The 21,361-nt window shown below is 37.4% G+C and overlaps 3 protein-coding genes across 3 annotated transcripts in view; 2 read left to right on the plus strand and 1 right to left on the minus strand.

The window, feature by feature from the left end:
- Positions 1–4,089, plus strand: part of LOC134652316 (RAB11-binding protein RELCH homolog) — a 42,140-nt gene extending 38,051 nt beyond the window's left edge. The window contains exons 18-19 of the mRNA XM_063507488.1: positions 2,322–2,448; positions 3,873–4,089. Coding sequence (XP_063363558.1) covers positions 2,322–2,448; positions 3,873–4,089 — 344 coding nt within the window. The remainder of the gene's footprint in view (positions 1–2,321; positions 2,449–3,872) is intronic.
- Positions 1–21,361, minus strand: part of LOC134651934 (breast cancer anti-estrogen resistance protein 1) — a 199,253-nt gene that overhangs the window by 147,369 nt on the left and 30,523 nt on the right. The window lies entirely within an intron of this gene.
- LOC134652318 (uncharacterized) lies at positions 7,267–21,073 on the plus strand. The gene is made up of 11 exons (XM_063507489.1): positions 7,267–7,337; positions 7,737–7,797; positions 8,294–8,461; positions 8,927–9,084; positions 12,631–12,876; positions 13,816–13,980; positions 17,146–17,296; positions 18,196–18,363; positions 18,733–18,890; positions 20,214–20,456; positions 20,901–21,073. Exons 2-11 carry the CDS (start codon positions 7,773–7,775, stop codon positions 21,033–21,035), a joined length of 1,617 nt encoding a protein of 538 aa, XP_063363559.1. The 5' UTR covers positions 7,267–7,337; positions 7,737–7,772; the 3' UTR covers positions 21,036–21,073.

Genomic DNA, 21,361 nt, shown 5'->3' on the forward strand with positions numbered 1-21,361 from the left:
ATCTACTTACCAAGTTTCAACAGTATAGTTCTTATATTCAATTCAATCAATCATTTATTTCAGACATAAGTACAAGTACAAGCCCATATCATTTGTTAGTAATACAATATAAATTAATCTTAATATGCTAATGTTAGTAAGTACACATTAAATTAGAAATAATAATAATCATTACACAAAAATATCTTATTTAATATAGCAAAGACTGCCACATTCCAAACACTACCGCTGTACGTGCATCAGCATCCAGTGGTGTTGGAACGGGCAGTCTAGCCTCTCGGCCACCACACGTAGCAAACTGTTGGAGCTCCCGCGCAGCCGCCGCATCAGTGAGGCAGTACGCTTACGCATTATAGCGTGAAAACCGTCGGTTCGATGCTCCGCGAACATACCTGATGCACTGCAGAAGCGCGGCAGACCCAACAGTATCCGAAAAGCATTGTTATATTGTACTCTCAAGGTATTGAGAGTACTCTGCGTGTAACTTACCCACAGGCTGCAGGTGTAGAAGCTCTGGCAGTAGGCTTTAAACAATGTTATTTTGACTTCCTTTGTACACCGTGCAAACCTGCGTGCAAGCATATTACAACGCACAGCCATGGAGCGTCTCTCCCTTTCCATGTCCATGCCATCTGAGAGGTCCGCAGTCACCCAGTGGCCCAAGTATTTGAACTCTGACACTTGTAGTTTCGGAAAAAAGTGGCTGTGACATACGGACGGACAGACAGACATGACGAATCCATAAGGGTTCCGTTTTTTGCCATTTGGCTACGGAACCCTAAAAATCGCCGGTAAAAACCGACCTACGGGCCGCAGTTCGAACCTTGGAGACCCCTTAATCTTAGTTTAACCAATCCGCTACTGGTTTTTGACCTGTGTTCGAATGTACCTAGTATATTTCTGTGAAGTAAAAATGCCTCCACAAATCATCCACATACTTATAGATGGTCAAGCAGATCTTGTCAGTAGAAAAAGGCGGCAAATTTGAAAAATGTAGGCGTGAAGGGATATCGTCCCATAGAAAATTTGAATTTCGCGCCTTTTTCTACTGACAAGATTTGTATGTATGTATGTATAAACTCTTTATTGTACAAAACACAAAACACAAATTTATGGCACAGGATAGGCAGTACAAAGGCGAACTTATCCCTTTAAGGGATTTCTTCCAGTTAACCTTTGAGTAAATGAGAATTGATGAAGAACGGTAGACAAATATAGCACTGAGTACAATAGACTATAGGAAAGTCAATAAAATTATAAAAGAGGGCGAACATAAATAATATAAGATAAAAATTAGAAGTAACAATATTTCAAATATAAAGAATACCTACGTTATATATAATAAATATAAAAAATATATATATAAAATATCTATAGTCACGAACAAGTTAATTCCGGTCCGATAGCCACAGCTTTTTTAACTGCCCCTTAAGCGACGCAACGGACTGCGATTGCCTTAAGGAGGGAGGCAACTCATTCCAAAGTTGAACAGCTCGTACCGCAAAAGATTTTTTTTAAAAATGGACGGCAAAGTCGACGTTGCCGGTTAAAAAATAGGTCGCGAAGTGCGTAGTTTATGGTCATTCAAAAAATTAAAAAGTTAAAAACATTGCAGTCTCGATTTCGGGACTGCAATGTCGCATACAAATTCCATTATTTAACGAGTTCCAAACTTTTTAAAACTTTAAATGGCCATATCAAATGAAGGCATAGGTCCCTTAAACAGCCAAACAGATGATCAGCACTTATTATTATAAAGCCTATAACAGACTATCGCACCGCACCGCGACCTTGGAGCGTCGCACCCATAAGTGAGAGCGAGAAACAGATATCTCTTTCTCGCTCTCACTTATGGGTGCGACGCTCCAAGGTCGCGGTGCGGTGCGATAGTCTGTTACAGGCTTAATGTTGGTACCGCGACTATTTAGGTGTCTCAAATAGGTTGGCGTATTTTCAGCCGAAAAATACACTTCTTTTTTTTTTAAAGGCGGCAAGCAAATTTTTTTAATGGTTGTATTTTTTTCTGTGAAAATTAGAACGTTGCTTCTGTAAGTTCTGTAAAATATTTCTATTTCTTGCACCATTTTTGAGAAAAGCACTATATATGACTCGGCTGGAAGGCTACTTGCTGGCTTCGGATTCAATTAAACGGACTCCCAAGGTCGTCCGTTTAAAACGAATCCTCAGCCTGCAAGTAGCTACTTCCGAACCTCGACAATAATGTACTATACCATACGCACGAGATTTGTGATGAGGTGTTGCCAGTGCAAGATTGGTACTTGATCGAAGGCGATTTGCTTGACCATATATCCTTTTTGCAGCGGTGTCCCTTCTATGCACGCTGGCAGGGCTGTGTACATCACCAGAAGGCGTCGGCGCATTAACGCCGGGGCTGCAACTCGCAGCGCACCACGCCGCGCACCACCCCGCTTTACTACCAGCCCTAAGGTACAACATTAACCCTTAAATGCATAGTGATGCATTTATACACACAACATAAACATCAAAATGTTATGCATTATTAAACAAATTCTATTTGTTCCTGTATATTATTTCAATAGTAAAACTAATAGATTTTTCGAATTATTACATAAATTTACGCAGTATTTTAATTTATAAAAGTTACATTTGTTTATAGACGAAATGTCGGAAAACTTGGAAAAACCTGGAAGTTGATGATTTTTAGTATGTGATTTTGGGCAGATTTTTCGGGGTTTGTAATTATTTTATATTTACAAATTTTATCATAGGAACATCACAAATAGTGTACCTTTCTGTTGGCAGTTAAGATTTTTCCTATACCCCTTACTAATAGCTATATATTTCCAAAAATATGATTTAGACTATGCAACTTTTAACACTGATTTCCCAGTGAAAATCGATGATATAATTTTTTTTACTATTTTTCCTAGAAACGGCAAACAATTATGTGATATATATATTAATTTCGGGCAAAACGAAAAAATCATGTATTTAAGGGTTAAACCTTATTGCGAGGGGATAAGGTCCACCTCGGATTACACTAACAGTGCCTGAAAGGACGCTGGCCGGGCGCTCTCACGCTACTGGCGCTCAGGTACATTATAGACCTTATTGCGACGGGTTAAGGTCTACCTCGGTACACTAACAGGCGGAACCGATGCTGGTAGTTGGGTATAGCGACCGAGGTCGTTTACGCTATACTACGTTTTTTTAGCATTAGATATAAGGTAAACAATCTTGATCTGTCTTTTAATTGAAAAACACATTTTAAAAATAAGTTACGGCAAATATGTAACAATTATGCATCTAATACGATCATTTATATTCTTCCGCTTTCATAAGTAATAGTTACTGATTTTTAAAAAGCGTTTTTTCAATTAAAAGACATGTCAAGATCGCTTACCTTCTTTCAAGTTCTTTCTAATGCAAAAATAAAAACCGGCCAAGTGCGAGTCGGACTCGCGCACGGAGGGTTCCGCACCATCAACAAAAAATAGAGCAAAACAAGCAAAAAAACGGTCACCCATCCAAGTACTGACCCCGCCCGACGTTGCTTAACTTCGGTCAAAAATCACGTTTGTTGTATGGGAGCCCCACTTAAATCTTTATTTTATTCTGTTTTTAGTATTTGTTGTTATAGCGGCAACAGAAATACATCATCTGTGAAAATTTCAACTGTCTAGCTATCACGGTTCGTGAGATATAGCCTGGTGACAGACGGACGGACAGCGGAGTCTTAGTAATAGGGTCCCGTTTTTACCCTTTGGGTACGGAACCCTAAAAAACGAACTATAGTGTGGGGTGGCCGTTAATAAATCCGGCGTTTCAGGTAAATTACAAAAACGATCTATCACACCTTCAATCTTACAACCTCATTTCAATCCTTCCAGAAAACTGGAAGAGATCGTCCAAACCCCCGGCTTCACCCAATACAAGCCGTCCATAGAAGTCCTCCTGCACAACGCGACGGGCGCGGCGCCCGAGCCGGCGCGCGAGCCCCCGCGCGCGGGCAACATGGCCGCCGCGCACGAGGTCGGCCGCCGCGTCTCCATGATGTTCCAGCACAAGTCCAACATGATGCCGAATATATTCAAAAAGAAGACTTAAACAACATAATAGGCTGGTTCATATACCTAATCTAATACCTTTAGACGAGCAATTCTTGTTTATTTATATATATATTTCGGGGATCTCGGAAACGGCTCTAACGATTCCGATGAAATTTTCTATATGGGGGTTTTCGGGGGCGAAAAATGGATCTAGCTAGGTCTTATTTCTGGGAAAACGCGCATTTTCGAGTTTTTATATGTTTTCCGAGCGAAGCCGGCGCGCGAGCCCCCGCGCGCGGGCAACATGGCCGCCGCGCACGAGGTCGGCCGCCGCGTCTCCATGATGTTCCAGCACAAGTCCAACATGATGCCGAATATATTCAAAAAGAAGACTTAAACAACATAATAGGCTGGTTCCTATACCTAATCTAATACCTTTAAACGAGCAATTCTTGTTTATTTGTATATTTATTTATATATATATATTTCGGGGATCTCGGAAACTGCTCTAACGATTTCGATGAAATTTGCTATATGGGGGTTTTCGGGGGCGAAAAATCGATCTAGCTAGATCTAATCTCTGGGAAAACGCGCATTTCCGAGTTTTTATATGTTTTCCGAGCGAAGCTCGGTTACCCAGATATTAAATAACTAAATTGTTTAATCGGGCATTAAATTAAATTTTGGGCGTTTTTTTTTGTTGTCCCCTACACTTTTTTTTCAAATTTGGGATTTTTTATGTTATTTCTACTCAGAATCACGAGCTCTTAAATTTCTATCCTTATAGGAGAAAAAAAGTGTCTTAAGGTTTTTATTTCCATTACGTCACCATTTTTCATAGACTTTGTATGGCGGTCGCGGAATGGAAAGACCGAAAAATGTATGGAAAATTTGGGATAGAAAGAGCTCGTGATTCTGAGTAGAAATAACAAAAAATCCCAAATTTGAAAAAGAAGTGTAGGGGACAACAAAAAAAAAACGCCCTTTTACGAAAATATTATATTGAAAAAATTATGTAATACAAGTTTTAGCCCTTTAACGGTAAAGATCGGGTCATAAAAAGTTAGAAAGTTAGAACAAGCTAGCGATAATGCTCAGCCAATCTTTTTACTCAAATAATTTCAAAGACGTTGGTCCTCTCTAGATCATTATTGCTCTATGTTTTTGTTATTGAATTATGATAGAGTCCGTCTAAGCTAACTTTGCACCAGGGTTCGAAAGGATAATTATTAATGATAGTTATCTTGATAATTATCGCTATAAGTATCGTGATTTTTATGCCTGATAATTATCGAAAAGACTATTATCTGGATAATTTCGAAACCTGCTTTGCACTGATTTGAACAGAACTAAGTGAGGGAGCGTCATAAAAAACGTCACGTTTACATTAGCATTAATGATAATAATGCCATGGCCACACTTTTTCATTGCAAATTCCGTGCAGAGTAAGCTTAGTCCGATTCTAACTACCCTACATGTGATGTATAATAGTAAGAACTAAACTCAGCAACACGTAATAATCAATTCAATATTAATTTACTGTCTTCCTAAACTATTGGGTTTTATATTATACAGAATTATTATTAATGTTTTAACATGTTCCATATTAGTATTTAAATTTTTGAAAGTATTTTTTACGATTTGTGATTATTTATTTTAAACGGGTTTTGGAAATATTTCATAAACTTTGGCGATATGGTTATTCTCCTTATATTGTGAAGATTAATATTATTATATTACAATGTCTGGTCAATCATTAATGTTAGTAGCAGAGCAGTGGAACACCTATGTAATTTACCTATTTAAATTAATCCTTTGAACGCCAGCCTATCGTGTGCGGCGCGCCATCATGAACCTTATGGCACTGTACAAAGGTTGATATTGGTTGAGCGGTAACCACGCGCGTGAGGTGACGTCTTTGGCGGTTATCTCAACAACTTTTCAACACAAGTTTGACCAAACTACGATAGTAGAAAGAGTAAACAGCAATTTCAAAAACTTATTTCATTCAGACTTATTTATTGTTCTGAATACAAAGATAAATCTTTTAGATAGTCTGTTTATGCATTCCAATTGGTTGTTTAGTTCCACAAAGTTAAATTTGGAGTTATGTGTTTTAGAGTATTTTACACCTTAGTTTATAGTTGTTGGTTGTACTTAAAAGAGATGCAAGTACTAAGTAGATTAGGTTAGATCTTTTATCAGACATTAATATTCTGTTATATTATAAAACTCTACTCGTGTCGTGTTTAATGTACTTAGTACAAACAGTGCAATTTGACATTGACAACAACTAAATTCGAATATTTGAATTTTTGCAATAAGAAGTTATTTCTGCTCATTTATTTTTGTTTTATAAGTTTAATATTTATGAAAGTTTTTATTTGCGTTATGTACTTAATTAACGTGTAGTTTTAAGATTATTTTAACTGTGTTAGAGCACAAAGTAAAAATAACGTAATCTTAACTTGAATGTATTGTACAGTGAAGTTACAGCCGAACTGTTTTCTACTGTTGTTCAAATATACTCTAAGTGAAGTGCCTAAAATAGATTTAAACAGTATGTAGTCCTAGCCACATTTCGCGCACGAAGTATGAAGAATTGGTATGAATGCGCTTCGCCATTGCACCGATTGCGGGGGCGAGACTGGTTCCGCTATTATTCTTCACATTTCGTGCACGAACTGTAGGTACCTATACGTTTTATTCCCGATGAGATTGTAAGTATATCCAATAATGTGTAAAAAATGATGGATAATGGATGTATATTATTCAATGCCTAATGTAAAATAAAAGATAACACTAAGATGTTACGTGGTTTAAGTGAATATATAATGAAATACATGAATCTCATTAAGGTAGTAAAAAAATCGAACATCTTTTAAATCCTTGCTTGTGTAAGTTCTGCTATCCCAAACGAGTGATATTATTTGATTTAATGTAGTCTGAATTGCTGACTGTCATTATCATTACTATAAATTATAAAATAAAATGTTTTTTTATATACATAACCGTGTCTTATTAAAGAATTGCGGCTCTACATTCTACATTACCCTGCCAAAAAACATAGTCGTACAGTCGCCAATGTTGGTCTGGCATTCAACGAGCTTGTTCAACATTCCGAGTTTTCGATAAAAAGTAATCGATTAGTGCCGTGCGAAGTGGAACATGAGTGCGAGTGGAACGCTCTTTTGACAGATAAGTTGATGACGTCATGACTGAAACTGTCACACGGACACGGCGCCCGGTAACCCTTCACTTCAGTTGTGTGCGGCGAATACTGTGCGGTGTTCTAATTGATTTCAGGTAGATTTAATTTACTTTAATCTAAGATTGCATATTATTTTGTTCCTAAGTTGGAAAATTGCCTAAGTATTCTAGTGGTGTCTACTATATAGTCGTATAAGTTATAGTTTGTATTTGTAGCGGTAGGTAGTTGCTATGTAACCTGCTACAATCTCTCTTTTATCTATTTATAATACGGCTGTAAAGTAAATCATTCTTATATCTTGTAATTCATCCTCTTAAAAAGGCACCGTAAGGTTAGATACTATTTCTTATAAGGTTCTTATCCAAGAAAGTTTAAAAAGGTTAAAATCCATAATAATGTAGTCTAATAAGTTAGCTGTCTTCTTAAGAAAACAAGTACATTGTCAAATATTGTTTTATTCTATGACAAGAACTTATTACAAATACTTCTTTCAGATATCATTATTCATTGGATTATCAACATCACCAAAGATGTCTGAAAAACATTTAAAAGCTGGTAAGTACAAAATAAATGTTCTTTGTTCTTAAATATATTCATATTCATTTAATTTGTATTAATCATACATAAGTTCATATATAAGTTCTATATAGTAACTTTCATGCCCCGCTCCCCTCGCCTACAGGTTACTATTGCGAGAGTTTCATGGCTTCTCTATATGAAGTAACTAGCGACCTGCTCCGGCTTTGCACATGTTAACAAATTATACATAAACCTTCCTCTTGAATCACTCTATCTATTAAAAAAACCGCATCAAAATCCGTCGCATAGTTTTAAAGATCTAAACATATTACTGAATCGCGATTAGAAAGGGATTGAGATAGCTGTCAATCCATATTGATTTTGACGTAAGTGTATGGAAATCTGTTATTTCTAATCCCTTTCTGATCGCGGCATGATAATACATAGGGACAGACAGACATAGCGGGAAGCAACTTTGTTTTATACTATGTAGTTATAACTCGGTGGGAGTAAAAATGTTTTTTCTTATCAGGTGACCCTCTCCCTCCATACAATGGAAAGCTCCGTCTGTTCGCCATGAGGTTCTGTCCGTACGCTGAGCGCAGTGTGCTGGTCCTCAATGCCAAGAACCTCCAGTATGATCTGGTCTTTGTCAACCTGGACAGCAAGCCGGAATGGCTCTTTGAGTTCAATCCAAAAGGTTATTTTCCTTGTTTTTTGTTATTTCCTGCTTTATATCTTGACTACAACATACCTTCATGCCTGTTGATTGTTTTAATTAAGTATTTGTAGTGTCTAGTTTGATTTATACATTTATTACTAATAATTTATAGTGAATACAACAAAACAATACACTATGGATCGGAATAAACTGTAAATAAGTGGTTGTTTCCCTGGAGTGTTTATTCCAGTAAATCTACATAAATAAACTACAACTAAAAAATATTATTTTAATTTCCACAAAAAGTATCGACACTCAATTTCCGGAACATCACTATTCGTATACCTAAAAAATATGCCGAGTCACTTTTCCAGTAAAATATTATAAAATTGTACTTTATGAAAATAAAGAATTTAAATTCACACAACAGCTCTTTATAAATCTAATAATACCTTACTTTTTTCTGCATTGTCATGCTTATTAAACAATTGTCTATAACTTTAGGTTCAGTGCCAGCATTGGAATACGAGCAAGGCAAAGCTATCTTTGACAGTGCTATCATCAACACCTACCTAGATGAGAAGTATCCGGAGGTGCCGCTGCAGGCTACGGACCCACTCCGCAGAGCTCAAGACAAAGTGTTTGTGGAACTGTTCTTGGGGGTATGTATTGATAATTGCAATACTTATATAATTTTTAGGATGTCTAAAGTCTATTTCTTTATTCGGTAGACTAAAATGGCATTTCATAGTATGAACATCATGTGTCATTTCATACTATGAAGCAAAAAAAGCAAAAAAAGCAAAAAAACGGTCACCCATCCAAGTACTGACCCCGCCCGACGTTGCTTAACTTCGGTCAAAAATCACGTTTGTTGTATGGGAGCCCCACTTAAATCTTTATTTTATTCTGTTTTTAGTATTTGTTGTTATAGCGGCAACAGAAATACATCATCTGTGAAAATTTCAACTGTCTAGCTATCACGGTTCGTGAGATACAGCCTGGTGACAGACGGACGGACGGACAGCGGAGTCTTAGTAATAGGGTCCCGTTTTTACCCTTTGGGTACGGAACCCTAAAAATAGACATATGCCTAATATTTATTAAATTTAATATCTATTATGTACCTAGATGAAGAAGAAAAGGTTGGATGATGTATGCAATATAGTTTAAATTAAATTGAAAACTAAGCTATCAAACTTCTATGAAATTATGACGAATAACACTTGCACAGTCTGTTCTGTCAAAACCGCTGCCAAGTTACCTTGGTCTGACTCTATAAAGCTTGTAGTTCTCCCTTTTCCTCATACCCATTCTGAAAACAATTACTGATTCTGAAAGGCAAATCTAGACTCATAAGATTTTGCTTACGCTACGGCTTACGTAGGCGAACAACGCGCGATCGCCGCGCGGCGGCCGCGCCGCTTCGCGTCTAAATCGCTCACGTACGATAGGTATGTAACCTATACGCATCAACGGTTTGTTTCATCCTCGCCGCGCCGCGTCGCGCCGCGCCGCGTTCGCGCGTTGTTCGCCTACGTAAGCCGTAGCGTTAGGGATGTGAGTATAGGAGAAGTGCTATAGGCTGTTTGGCATTGTCTCAATAGTTAACGAACTAATAAAGACTACATATTATGTAATCTATAATCACCAAAAATTATAAATTATTTTTCACCTCAGCAGCTCGAACAAGGGTACTTTGTTACCAGTGTTGCCAGATCGTACCTTTTAGTACGGTTTTGCGTACTATTTTTGGACCTTGCGTACCTTTTTTGTACGTAGCGTACATCGTACTAAATCCGTACCTTTTGAAGTACGATTTTTTTTCGGTAGGTTTTTTTAATTTTTTTTTTGGTTTATTCAGGGCAAAATTTGTAATCTGAAAATTTAATAATGGCCAACATAAAAAAGTACTATATAGACTTATAGACAATATACGTCTAAACAATGTATAGTTTGTCAAAGGACTGTCTCATTTCAAACATAGACAGAGATAATCAATAATCATACTATCTTTGTCTTACACTAGTACTAGCACCCAAAAGGAAAGGTTGATTATAGTTTTTTTGTTCTTATTTACCGACAAATTGGCTTGACCAACTTTACTTACGTACTTACAAGAGTTACAAGTAGCAGTTGCAGTCGGCAGATCTCAGATAATCAAAATTAGGTCGGTGGTCAGCCATGAATTTTTCTTGTATAACAATCTAACTTTGTTTATGTTAAAATTTATTTACTGAGAGAAATACTTAAAACAAATGAGTTGTATTTTGTACTTTAAAATACTTAGTTCTTTTCTTTATTGCAAATTGCAATCGCAAATCGCAAAATGATAGCAAAATGTAGGCAAACATTGATGCTAATTAAGCCTTAATTGAAGTAAAACAGAAAGATCCCCGCAATTTGCGAATTTCGGTTTTCGCGGTAAACCCCCAGGCTCTAAATATTGTTTGTGGAAGAAATTTTTACAAAAAAAAAAATACCGTACTTTTTTTACCCAAATCGTACCTTTTTTGACGTACGAACGTACATAAGCTGGAAGCGCTCTGGCAACACTGTTTGTTACTTAAAAACAGTGAGCAAAATGCTATTTTGTTTTGTTTTGTTATTATGTTCGAGCTGCTGAGGTGAAAACTTAATTGTTGGTATATCTTAAGAAAACATGAGTGAATAGGTAAGTGATGAAGAAGGAATACATTTTTCGGGTTCTCTAATAGGGATGTTGACATGAATCGCGAATATATAACATGTTATGTTTTTACCATAGCAGGGAATATTAGAACGCGGAAAATCATATTTTGCAAGTGTAAATATGCGTAATAAATTAATTAAAAATAATCAAAAGTATTTAAAATAATGCCCAATATCACGTGACTGCAAACGCCAATCGGAGCGCGTGACGTAATCACAGTGGAATCACCAAAGACAAGTTATAAAACCTGCCTAAGTGTCTACAGATTATCGTACCGAAACGCGATCTTGGTGCGGTGCGGCGCACGAATCGATAGTGTATAAGGTGGTGCGTTAAGGACGCAGCTATAAGTTAGAGCGAGAAAGAAGGTCGCTGTCCGATGCGGTAGTGTGTTAAGACTTTAAAAAAAATTGTCAGTTGCCATGGTCTAATAAAACATGGTCTTCTCTTCCCAGAGTGTCACTTGCCTACGTCACAATAACATTGCCACTTTATTTCAACATAACATGTTACATGGGTACATTATATATATGGTTAATAAGTTAAAATATTTCTTTATAAATTTATAATTTTCATTTATATGTATTTTATCTTAAATTTTACAATAACACGTCATTTTTAATTATTCGTTAGCAATATCTTCCGATTCACGAAAGAAATTTCAGACGTTCGGGTAATTCTGTTTACACTACTGGCAACACAGGATAGCGCTGTCACATTTGACAATCCGCCATTTTGTCCCTGACCGTCATCCTTGTCGAACCCGTGTTAATTGTTATTTCCTTCTCGCTCAGTGTCAGCAGTCGCAGTGTTTTCCAAACTTTTCACGTCGTAAGCTTGGTAATTAATGTTTTGTTACGAAAATGGTTGGCTGCTCTATTCGGAACTGTAAGAGTAGGAGTGAAAAGTGCAGTATAGATTTGTTTTATTTTACTATGTTTTTACATGAATAACTTAAAATTAATGCCGTTAAAATAATTTTCACCGTTGGTTAAAATTCTCCCACATTTTAAAGTTTGAGAACCTGTAAACAGCATGATGACGTAGGCAAGTGACAGTTAGGTCATTCGCGAATCTCGGAAGAGAGTACCAGGCGGAGTATATTATTATACCATGGTCAGTCAGTTGCCATATAAAGAATTAAAAAAAAATACTGACAGCAGTTTGTTTAAAACGCCGTTACGTCATCAAGGTCACGGACAGTTTGGAGCGTTTAGGCGCGAAATTTAAACACGAAACTTATTATACACGTTTTTGTATTCAAAATTAATGAATATATTTTTTTCTGTAATTATTACGTGTCTATCTACAAAATGAAACCAGTTCCAAAAAATTGTCAACATCTCTATTATGTTCTCACTGCTGAGGTGAAAAGTTTTATGAACTACACGAGATCAAAGTTATTTACATCTCGTGCGCTTTTGAGTCCCTTATTACGCTCAAGATTCTAAATTAGTATAGCACTCGAAGAAATATCAAACTTTGATCTCTTGTTGTACAAATAACTATGTTCTAGGCACACTCATCCTTCTATGTTGCTGCATTCAACCCAGACGGGTTCCAGCCTTCCCACCTAGAAGCCTACAACAAAGGCCTGGAACGTCTGGAGAAGGAACTAGAAGCCCGTGGAACCAAGTTCCTGCACAGCAGCGAGCCGGGGCTGGTCGACTACACCATCTGGCCGCATCTTGAGCGGTTCGAGTCTCTGCCACTCCTCGGGAAAACTGACATGGCTATTGACAGCACTAAGTATCCGCGTGTGGTGCGTATTGTTTTTGTGGTGCCCAGTTATTAGTATTAATTAGTTCTTGTTAAGTCAGCCTGATTATTTCCCTAATGAGATTTACCTTATACAATCATCATTCTGTATTCTCAGAGGTAGGTAATGGATAATTATCTATTGTTCACGCCACAATGATCCATTTTCTCATTCACTCGTCAAACCGTAAATGATTGGGCCATGTACCTACTCTTTACCTAATATCTTAGAACAAGTAAAATTTCCATTCATTAATGCTTTTGGACATGCATAACATAACAGCTTATAGTCATCATTTAAATAGACCTTAATGAGGTATTTCTTGAAATAATGTTCCTTAATTAATAAATAGAACCTTATATTAGGTACTCCTTTGATTGTATTATTGAAATGCTTTATTTATGTAGGTACCAAGTGTCACAAACTCGCAAAACAACCTTAATTAGGTCTATTCTTAATATTACCTAATTTATAAATCGCTCCGCGTTACTCCTTTTTAATTTACTTTAGACACATGACATTCTTAGTAATTAACTAATTACCAAGAATATATCGTAAATTACCTTTATGGTTCTTGGACTGTCAGTTTAACTTATCTTTATAATTCAGTTATCTATAGGTACTACAGGCAAGCTACATTAAATTATAAATCAACTCGGCTTCCAAAAATATATAAAAGCCTCAAGTAATTCATTAGGCGGGAATCACAAACATTGAGCCTTTGTGAGGAAATTGCTGGGCGAAGCACCTTGGTATAAATATTGCGGCCGCCACGAAATAGACATAGAAAAACCGTCTACACAGACCGACCGCGGCGATTTCCTCTCGAGGCGAGTCCTTCAATGTCGATTTACCTTGTATTGTGGCTGTTATACACCTATCAAGTACACTGTTAAACATTGTTCATTCTAAAACATTAAACTTATCTTATCTTATCTCCAGGCAAGCTACTTAGAGGCGATGAAGCAAGTGCCAGCCGTGAAACAATACTACCTGTCTGCCGAGACTCACGCCAAGTTCGTCGAGTCCAAGACCAAGGGCGAGGCCAACTACAACATGCTCGACACCAGCGATGTCTGCTGCATGCGCCCTAGGAAGAAGAAGCAGTGAAACATTCGTCTAATGTATCAACCATGGCTATTCCAAGTCTAGAAACTTAGTCCTATTTTTTCAATTTCGTTGCGTTTCATGTGTAGGTACATTTGATGCTTATATATAGCTTAAAGCTAAGTAGTCTCAACATGAACCCTGAGAGGGTATAGCAACATTAAATATGCATTATAAACAATATATGAAGTAACGAAAATTTTGATAATAATTTCTCACAATAATTGCTATAACTAACTTATACAACTCCTAGATGCAGAGTTGAGTGAAGCCAGAATACAACTATACTTGTGTCTGTTTTTGTCTCTTATGGGTATACAACAACGTAAAGAAAGGCCACTCACGGAATAACACTTCGTGTATGTCTGTAATTTCATTATTCGTCAATAGTTCCATTCGCCTCTTCCTAAAATTTAAGAGCGATTATTAAGTACACTTTGGAAATTTAGACGGACAAATTTTATGTGGCTTTATTTTCTAGACTTTAATTTTAAGCCTGGCTATTTGAACGGCAAAACCAACCTTATGAAAGACATAATAATGTTTAGGTACCTACATTAAAAATGTTGAAAAACATTAACAGTTTACTGCAAATTAAACTAAAACATACCCTATTTTGTATGCAATATGGTCCAACCGATATTTATGTTAATCGAAATGAATGAATACTATTATGTATAGCATAATATAATAATTAATTAATGTATAATAATTTTAATTTTTTTGTTAAAAGCGGATTTTGATATCACAAGAAAAGTACAATAAAATTTTACAGTTAACATTGGTTTTTCTATTTCATTTTACTGATAAAACATTAATTGTGGTTATTGGCAAGGTGCGCAGTCGGTGGAGGGGGAAGTGGCGCTGATCGTCACAAACACAGGTAATCTTATGGAATGTCTGACATTAGTACTAGCGGCAGCCGCTTGAACTAATTTTACTCCATAAGATTTAACATAGAAAATGAGGGCAGCACCAGTCGTGCACCTAGCGAATAGTGGCGTGTGCATAGTCGGTGTCAATGATATACTTGGTCAACTAGATCTTGACAGTAGAAAAAGGCGGCAAATTTGAAAAATGTAGGCGCGAATGGGTTATCGTCCCATAGAAAATTTGAATTTCGCGCCTTTTTTTTACTGACAAGGTTTGGTTGACCAGCTTTAATTGATACGATAAAAAAAAACCATTGTAGGAGCGTCGTGAAATTATTTACTTACTACGGAACCCTAAACGTGGCAACGGAGACGTCGGAGACCCGTTAGAAAAGATGAGATGACAACAAGGATGACAGAATGGGAGAGAAATTTATATGAACCAACTAATTAATTTAAGCCCATGCTAGCCCTATCACATTTCCCGGAAGTCTAATCTAAATCGAACCTTAAATCGGATTGCTAAGGTTGAAATTCTATTGGCGAGTATGTAGTCGATAAATCGTAGGTACTTAGGTACTATGCCTGGAAAAGGGGTACGTTGAACTAACTATAGGTAATTTTATAAATCGAAAGTCAGTGTTTTTGGGCGGTCAAATACGAACTGACTTATTCATCAAGCTGTAAGTAGAGTGTGACGTCACAACCACAGGGCGTCTATCACCGCTATATGCAAGTCATGATTTTAATGATAACTGTAGTTTATTATTCGTGTTAATTTTGGGTTTCGAGCAGCATGACATCACATCAAGATTATATATCTTTTACCTACATTAAGCAATGTTGTGAAATACGTACTTATCAAAGATTGTTTTTATAAGGGAAAACGCCTGTCATGTCAACTATAACAAGCCCTTGATATTCTAATCGTTTATCCTTATCTGTCGTTTTCACATAATACGGGGATTAGACTCTCGCGCGAGCCACGAGACGAGCCGCGCCACGAGACGCGAGTCCACCGTTTACACTCGCGTTCGGCTTGTCATTCGGTTATAAACCTTATGCCGTGCCGTTAGTGTTTTAATTATATTAGCTCGACGAGCTTGCGAGCCACGAGACGAGCCGCGAGCCCACCGCTTACACTCGCGTCTCGTGGCGCGGCTCGTCCGTGGCTCGCGCGAGTTTAATTCGCCTATAACGTAAATGGAGTTGTCCTCAACAACGTTTAACTTTCACAATCCAATGACCACAATGCCAAAACATACGGCGCAGAATAGCGCCCTCTAAGTATCTTAACTGCTAAACCGGGGGCACGATTAAGACGCACCTCGTCTATGTATAACTTATAGGCAACTCTTGGTAGTAGCTGGTAGTAGGTAGGTAAGTATGTAAGTAAAATACAAAGACAGCCGAAACCCAGTACTATTTCTTCTTGTATGTCGGTTGAAAACCTAAGACCTTACCGAATACTAATAACTAAGTGTCCGATCTTGCTAAGTTTTAGAGCTTCTTAACATAACACACTTGATGTTAAAGTCATTTCGGTCAGCCGTCGAAACAACTTTCGTCCGCGAAGTCGTTGGATTAAACCGATTAGATACGTATATTAATAGAGTGGTTTCTTATTTACCCAGTGATAAAAGAAATGCACACAACATGCGATAACATATCTGTCTAGTCATTCGATGATTTTAGTTGGAACATGTACATATAAATAATACCCGGTTTGGTTCCTTATTAGTGTCTAGCTTCTAGCTGAACGCGTTGTGAGCGCTTTCAGTCTTGTAGACAGATTTGTTTTGTACGTAGTAACTATGGCTCCAGTTAATGTTAACACGAGGCATCTTGCTAGAGGTAAGTTTTATTTTATTTAACAACGCTATGAGTTAATTACGTTTTTTAGAAACTCGCTGTTTTAATGGTAAAAGGTATTGAATATAGCGTTAAAATCTGATCCGCTCTTTGGGCTTCATAATAGTAGGTACCTACCTACGAGACTGGTCAAGATTACCTTTAGAAACACATTACCCTCCTTACTTTATTCAAGTAAAAATGTAGCAATATACATTTTAATGGTAAAACAAACTAAACCGGCCTTATAGTCATCGTAAAACATGACATAGCATAATATTATGTTGATTTGTTGTCGTGTTCGAGCGATTACGTCACCGGTATCTTATTTGAGCTCCCGCAATAAATACTTTATCAACATGGCACAAGCGAGATACTAGCAAACCTGCTGTTTTGGCCGATATTACATTATCAAAGGTTAACCGGTTACAAGTGGACATAGTTTTGTTTGTATTTTGTAATGCACGCACTGGCATTGGCGTCTTGGAGGGTACTGGTGCCGCTAGTTCAGAATTTAAAGTACGTGTTACCACTATATCGCGCTATGGCAGGAACAGCTAAAATTAACTTCGACACGAGACATCTGAAGAAAGGTTAGTTTTTACGCTTAACAGTGACAGGAACAGTGACCCTACGCTGAGTCACTTTTCGCTAATTGGTGTTAAGTATAGTTATAAATATAAAGGTTAATGAACTTGAATAGATGTGTACTATAGTGTGTATACTCGTAAATGTAGGTTATGTTTGTGACGTATTCAATAATTTGTAGAGTTTGATTACTCTAATTAAACGTGCCACATATGGTTGTGTTTAAACATTATACTTTTACTTCAGTTGTCAGCAAAAATATTATGCAGTGTTTTGCAAATTATCACCGTGAATCGCTTGCCGCGCAGAGTCACAGACATTTTAATGAGTAAACAAATTGGAAATAAGTGGGTCGTCTCAATACAATACCCGCTTACATGGATATTAAATAATCAAAATTAAGTTATTTGAAATGCATTTGTGCAAACTGCAGACAACTTGTGCATATTCGACTTGTTTTAACACAGCTTGTGACATTGACACAATTGCCATTGCCATATGGGCGTTTGTGATAATGATAAGTTAAAATCATAGGTTAAAATATTGTGAAGTGGCAGGTATCACTTAGATCAGATACCTATAGGCTGCCTATAGGTACCTGACAATGTAAAAAAGTTGAAGTGGACATATGGCCAATATCGTATCAGATTTACGATATCGCGAATGATTAGGATATTTTTTGATCTCCTGTAAACATTAAAACACAACCTATTTTTGGAAGAGATAAGTACTCTTTATGCCCTTAAGTATTTGGGAAGTTTGGGATACCACATCATCACTTGTTGGTTAGGAAAGACAAAGAGGTCTCATGAACCACATAAATTGGGCTTTAGTCTCAATGCTTCAAGACCCTTTCTTGAACTAGTAACAGAATTAATAAATTACCTAATTAACATATTTTCAGGCGATCCTCTGCCCCCATACAATGGAAAGCTTCGGATCTACAACATGCGTTATTGCCCTTACGCACAGCGCACGATCCTCGTCCTCAACGCCAAGCAGATCGACTACGAAGTTGTCAACATTGACCTGATCGACAAACCAGAATGGCTCACCAGCAAAAGCCTTTTTGGTAATTAACCGTATTGCATTTACGTAAGGTCTAAAATTAGGTACATATAATATGCGTTGTACTAATCCTATATACCAGTTGCACCAATCACACATTTTAGCGGACCGATCAACGTTACTGAGCAGTGAACTATGAAACTTCCCATACAATGACACGCAGTTTGGTGACTGACTCTTAGTTAGGTTCAGCGAGAAACCCATAGCTCATTTAGCATTACGGCTCTGTGCTTATTAGGTATAGTTACCTACCTAATAAGCACAGAGATAGAGTGGCTTCACTAATAAATGCCATAATAATTTTATTTGTACCTTTTCTATATGCCTTAGACAATAATCGCGGAACAACTAAAACGAATTCTCATATTTTCAGGTAAGGTGCCTGCAATCGAAATCTCAGATGGCGTTTGCATCGCCGAGAGCCTGGTCACGTCGGAGTATTTAGACGAGGTGTACCCGCAGCGGCCGTTGTTGCCTAAAGATCCGTTAAAGAAGGCGCTTGCTAAAATCATCGTCGAAGGATCGGGACCAGTAAGTTAACGAACCTAACAAAAGTCCAAGTATGTAATTAACTGGGGTCTCTGTTGTTTCCCATAAAGTTTTAAGTCATAATGTATTGTTTCTCCTTCTCCGCATTTTCGTTAGTCTCAATTTGGTTTTTCTCAGAAACGCGTAACTTTTCAGGATTAAAAGAAACCTAACATATCTATAGGATTACCTTACGAAAATCCTGTAAAGTTAACAGTTTTAGAATTATGACTAATGATAATCTGACAATCATTAGGTACATTATTTCAATAATTATGTCAAACAAAGGGATCCGAAATAGAGTCTGTGCGGAAAGACAACCATCCAACGGCGGGCAGTTCGTATTGCCAGTGATCCCGAACTTACTGACGGCTTAGAACCTCTTAGCCTTCGGAGAGACGTTGGCTCTCTTTGCATGTTCTACCGTCTGTACAATGCGGAATGCTCGGAAGAACTTTTTGATTTGGTGCCATCGTCTCGTATTTATCACCGCACCTCCCGCCAAAGGAGCAAAGTTCATCCCCACTTCTTAGATACATGGCACACCAAGAATAAGCGGGCATCTCGCTCGTTTCTTCCCAGAACGTGCAGAATGTGGAATGACTTGCCTCCTGAGGTATTTCCTTTGCGCTACGACATGGGATTCTTCAAGAAGCGGGTATTTAGGGTTCTCAAGGGTCGGCAACGCGTAAGTGGCTCCTGTGATGTTGCTTATGTCCATGGGCGACGATGACCGCTTCCCATCAGGCGGCTCGTCTGCTCCTTTGCTGACTATTACATAAAAAAAACCGGCCAAGTGCGAGTCGGACTCGCGCACGAAGGGTTCCGCACCATCAACAAAAAATAGAGCAAAACAAGCAAAAAAACGGTCACCCATCCAAGTACTGGCCCCTCCCGACGTTGCTTAACTTCGGTCAAAAATCACGTTTGTTGTATGGGAGCCCCACTTAAATCTTTATTTTATTCTGTTTTTAGTATTTGTTGTTATAGCGGCAACAGAAATACATAATCTGTGAAAATTTCAAATATCTAGCTATCATGGTTCGTGAGATACAGCCTGGTGACAGACGGACGGACGGACGGACGGACGGACGGACAGCGGAGTCTTAGTAATAGGGTCCCGTTTTTACCCTTTGGGTACGGAACCCTAAAAAAAGAGAAGAGTCGTAAAATGTATGGCATCCAATACATTCTACGACTCTTCTCTTCTGCGTGTGGAGTTATTATGCCTATAGTCTTTTGTAACATGGAGAGATATATACAGTTTGGCGGTCCAAAATTACGAGTAAAATGGCATTCTGTTACATATATTACGTATTTTTTTAGATACAAGCAATAACGTTTAAAATCTCGAGAACCCCAGACCAAATCACGGAAGAAAACATAGCTGCGTACAGGAAGTTCTTGACCTATATCCAAGACGAACTAATGAAGAGCGGAACCAAGTACCTTGGAGGGTCGGACCCAGGATACGCGGACTACATGATCTGGCCTTGGTTCGAGAGGCTGGTGCCGCTATCAGAGCTGTATGATGTGGTGAAGATAGACGAGACTGAATACAAATTACTTGTAAGCGTTTATTCTTATGAAATTAGCTTAGAAAATGGTCATGAATTTAATTTAAATTTGCTAAAGTGTTAAAGTATAGACGTGGCAATTTAATTGCATAATTAGATTAGGTAATTAGTAATGAACACAGGTCATGACTTTCTATTATACATGAGAATCGATTGTTTTGATAATTTATATAAACGAATAAATAATCATTTATAAAATACTAGCGACCGCACAGGTGGTGTCATATTTCAACCAATTTACACAAAACCTTAGTAATTTCACACCTAAACCTTCCTCAAGGATCACTCTATTGTTAGGTGAAAACCGCATGAAAATCATTTTAGTTATTTTTTGAGTTTATCGCGAACATACAGACACACGCGCACAGACGCGGCGGGGGACTTTGTTTAATAAGATGTAATGTAGTACCTACCTTAATTAGAGTTTTTATTTCAGTGGGAATACATAAACAACATGTTCAAGGACCCAGCTGTGAGCCAGTACGCGGTGCCGAAGGAGATTCTTTTTAAGCTTTTTGAGGCCTACAGAACTGGAGAAAAACCTAATTATAATATCCTTACTGTGGAGTAATTAATTTAACAACTTTATACATATTTGTACAGTGTTACGGGTTACGTATGAAATAAAATATGAGGAATAAGATCATTATTTTTTTATTAATTGTAAAACAAAATACTACACAGTAAGAAAAAGTAACTAATCACTAAAAAACTTAGGGCTATGATGTGAAAACTACATTGCAACTTCTTTCAGGATCGAAAGTAATACATCCATGATAAAATAAACAAAAATACAGATAATATGTCCAATTATGAAGCTATGTCAAATAATTATAGCATCAAGAATGTTTTTTTGCTGTTATTTACTATTTTTAGGTGACAATGTATTTATGTGAC

The sequence above is a fragment of the Cydia amplana genome, chromosome 11 (assembly GCF_948474715.1).
Source record: "Cydia amplana chromosome 11, ilCydAmpl1.1, whole genome shotgun sequence".
In the NCBI taxonomy this organism is placed as follows: domain Eukaryota; kingdom Metazoa; phylum Arthropoda; class Insecta; order Lepidoptera; family Tortricidae; genus Cydia; species Cydia amplana.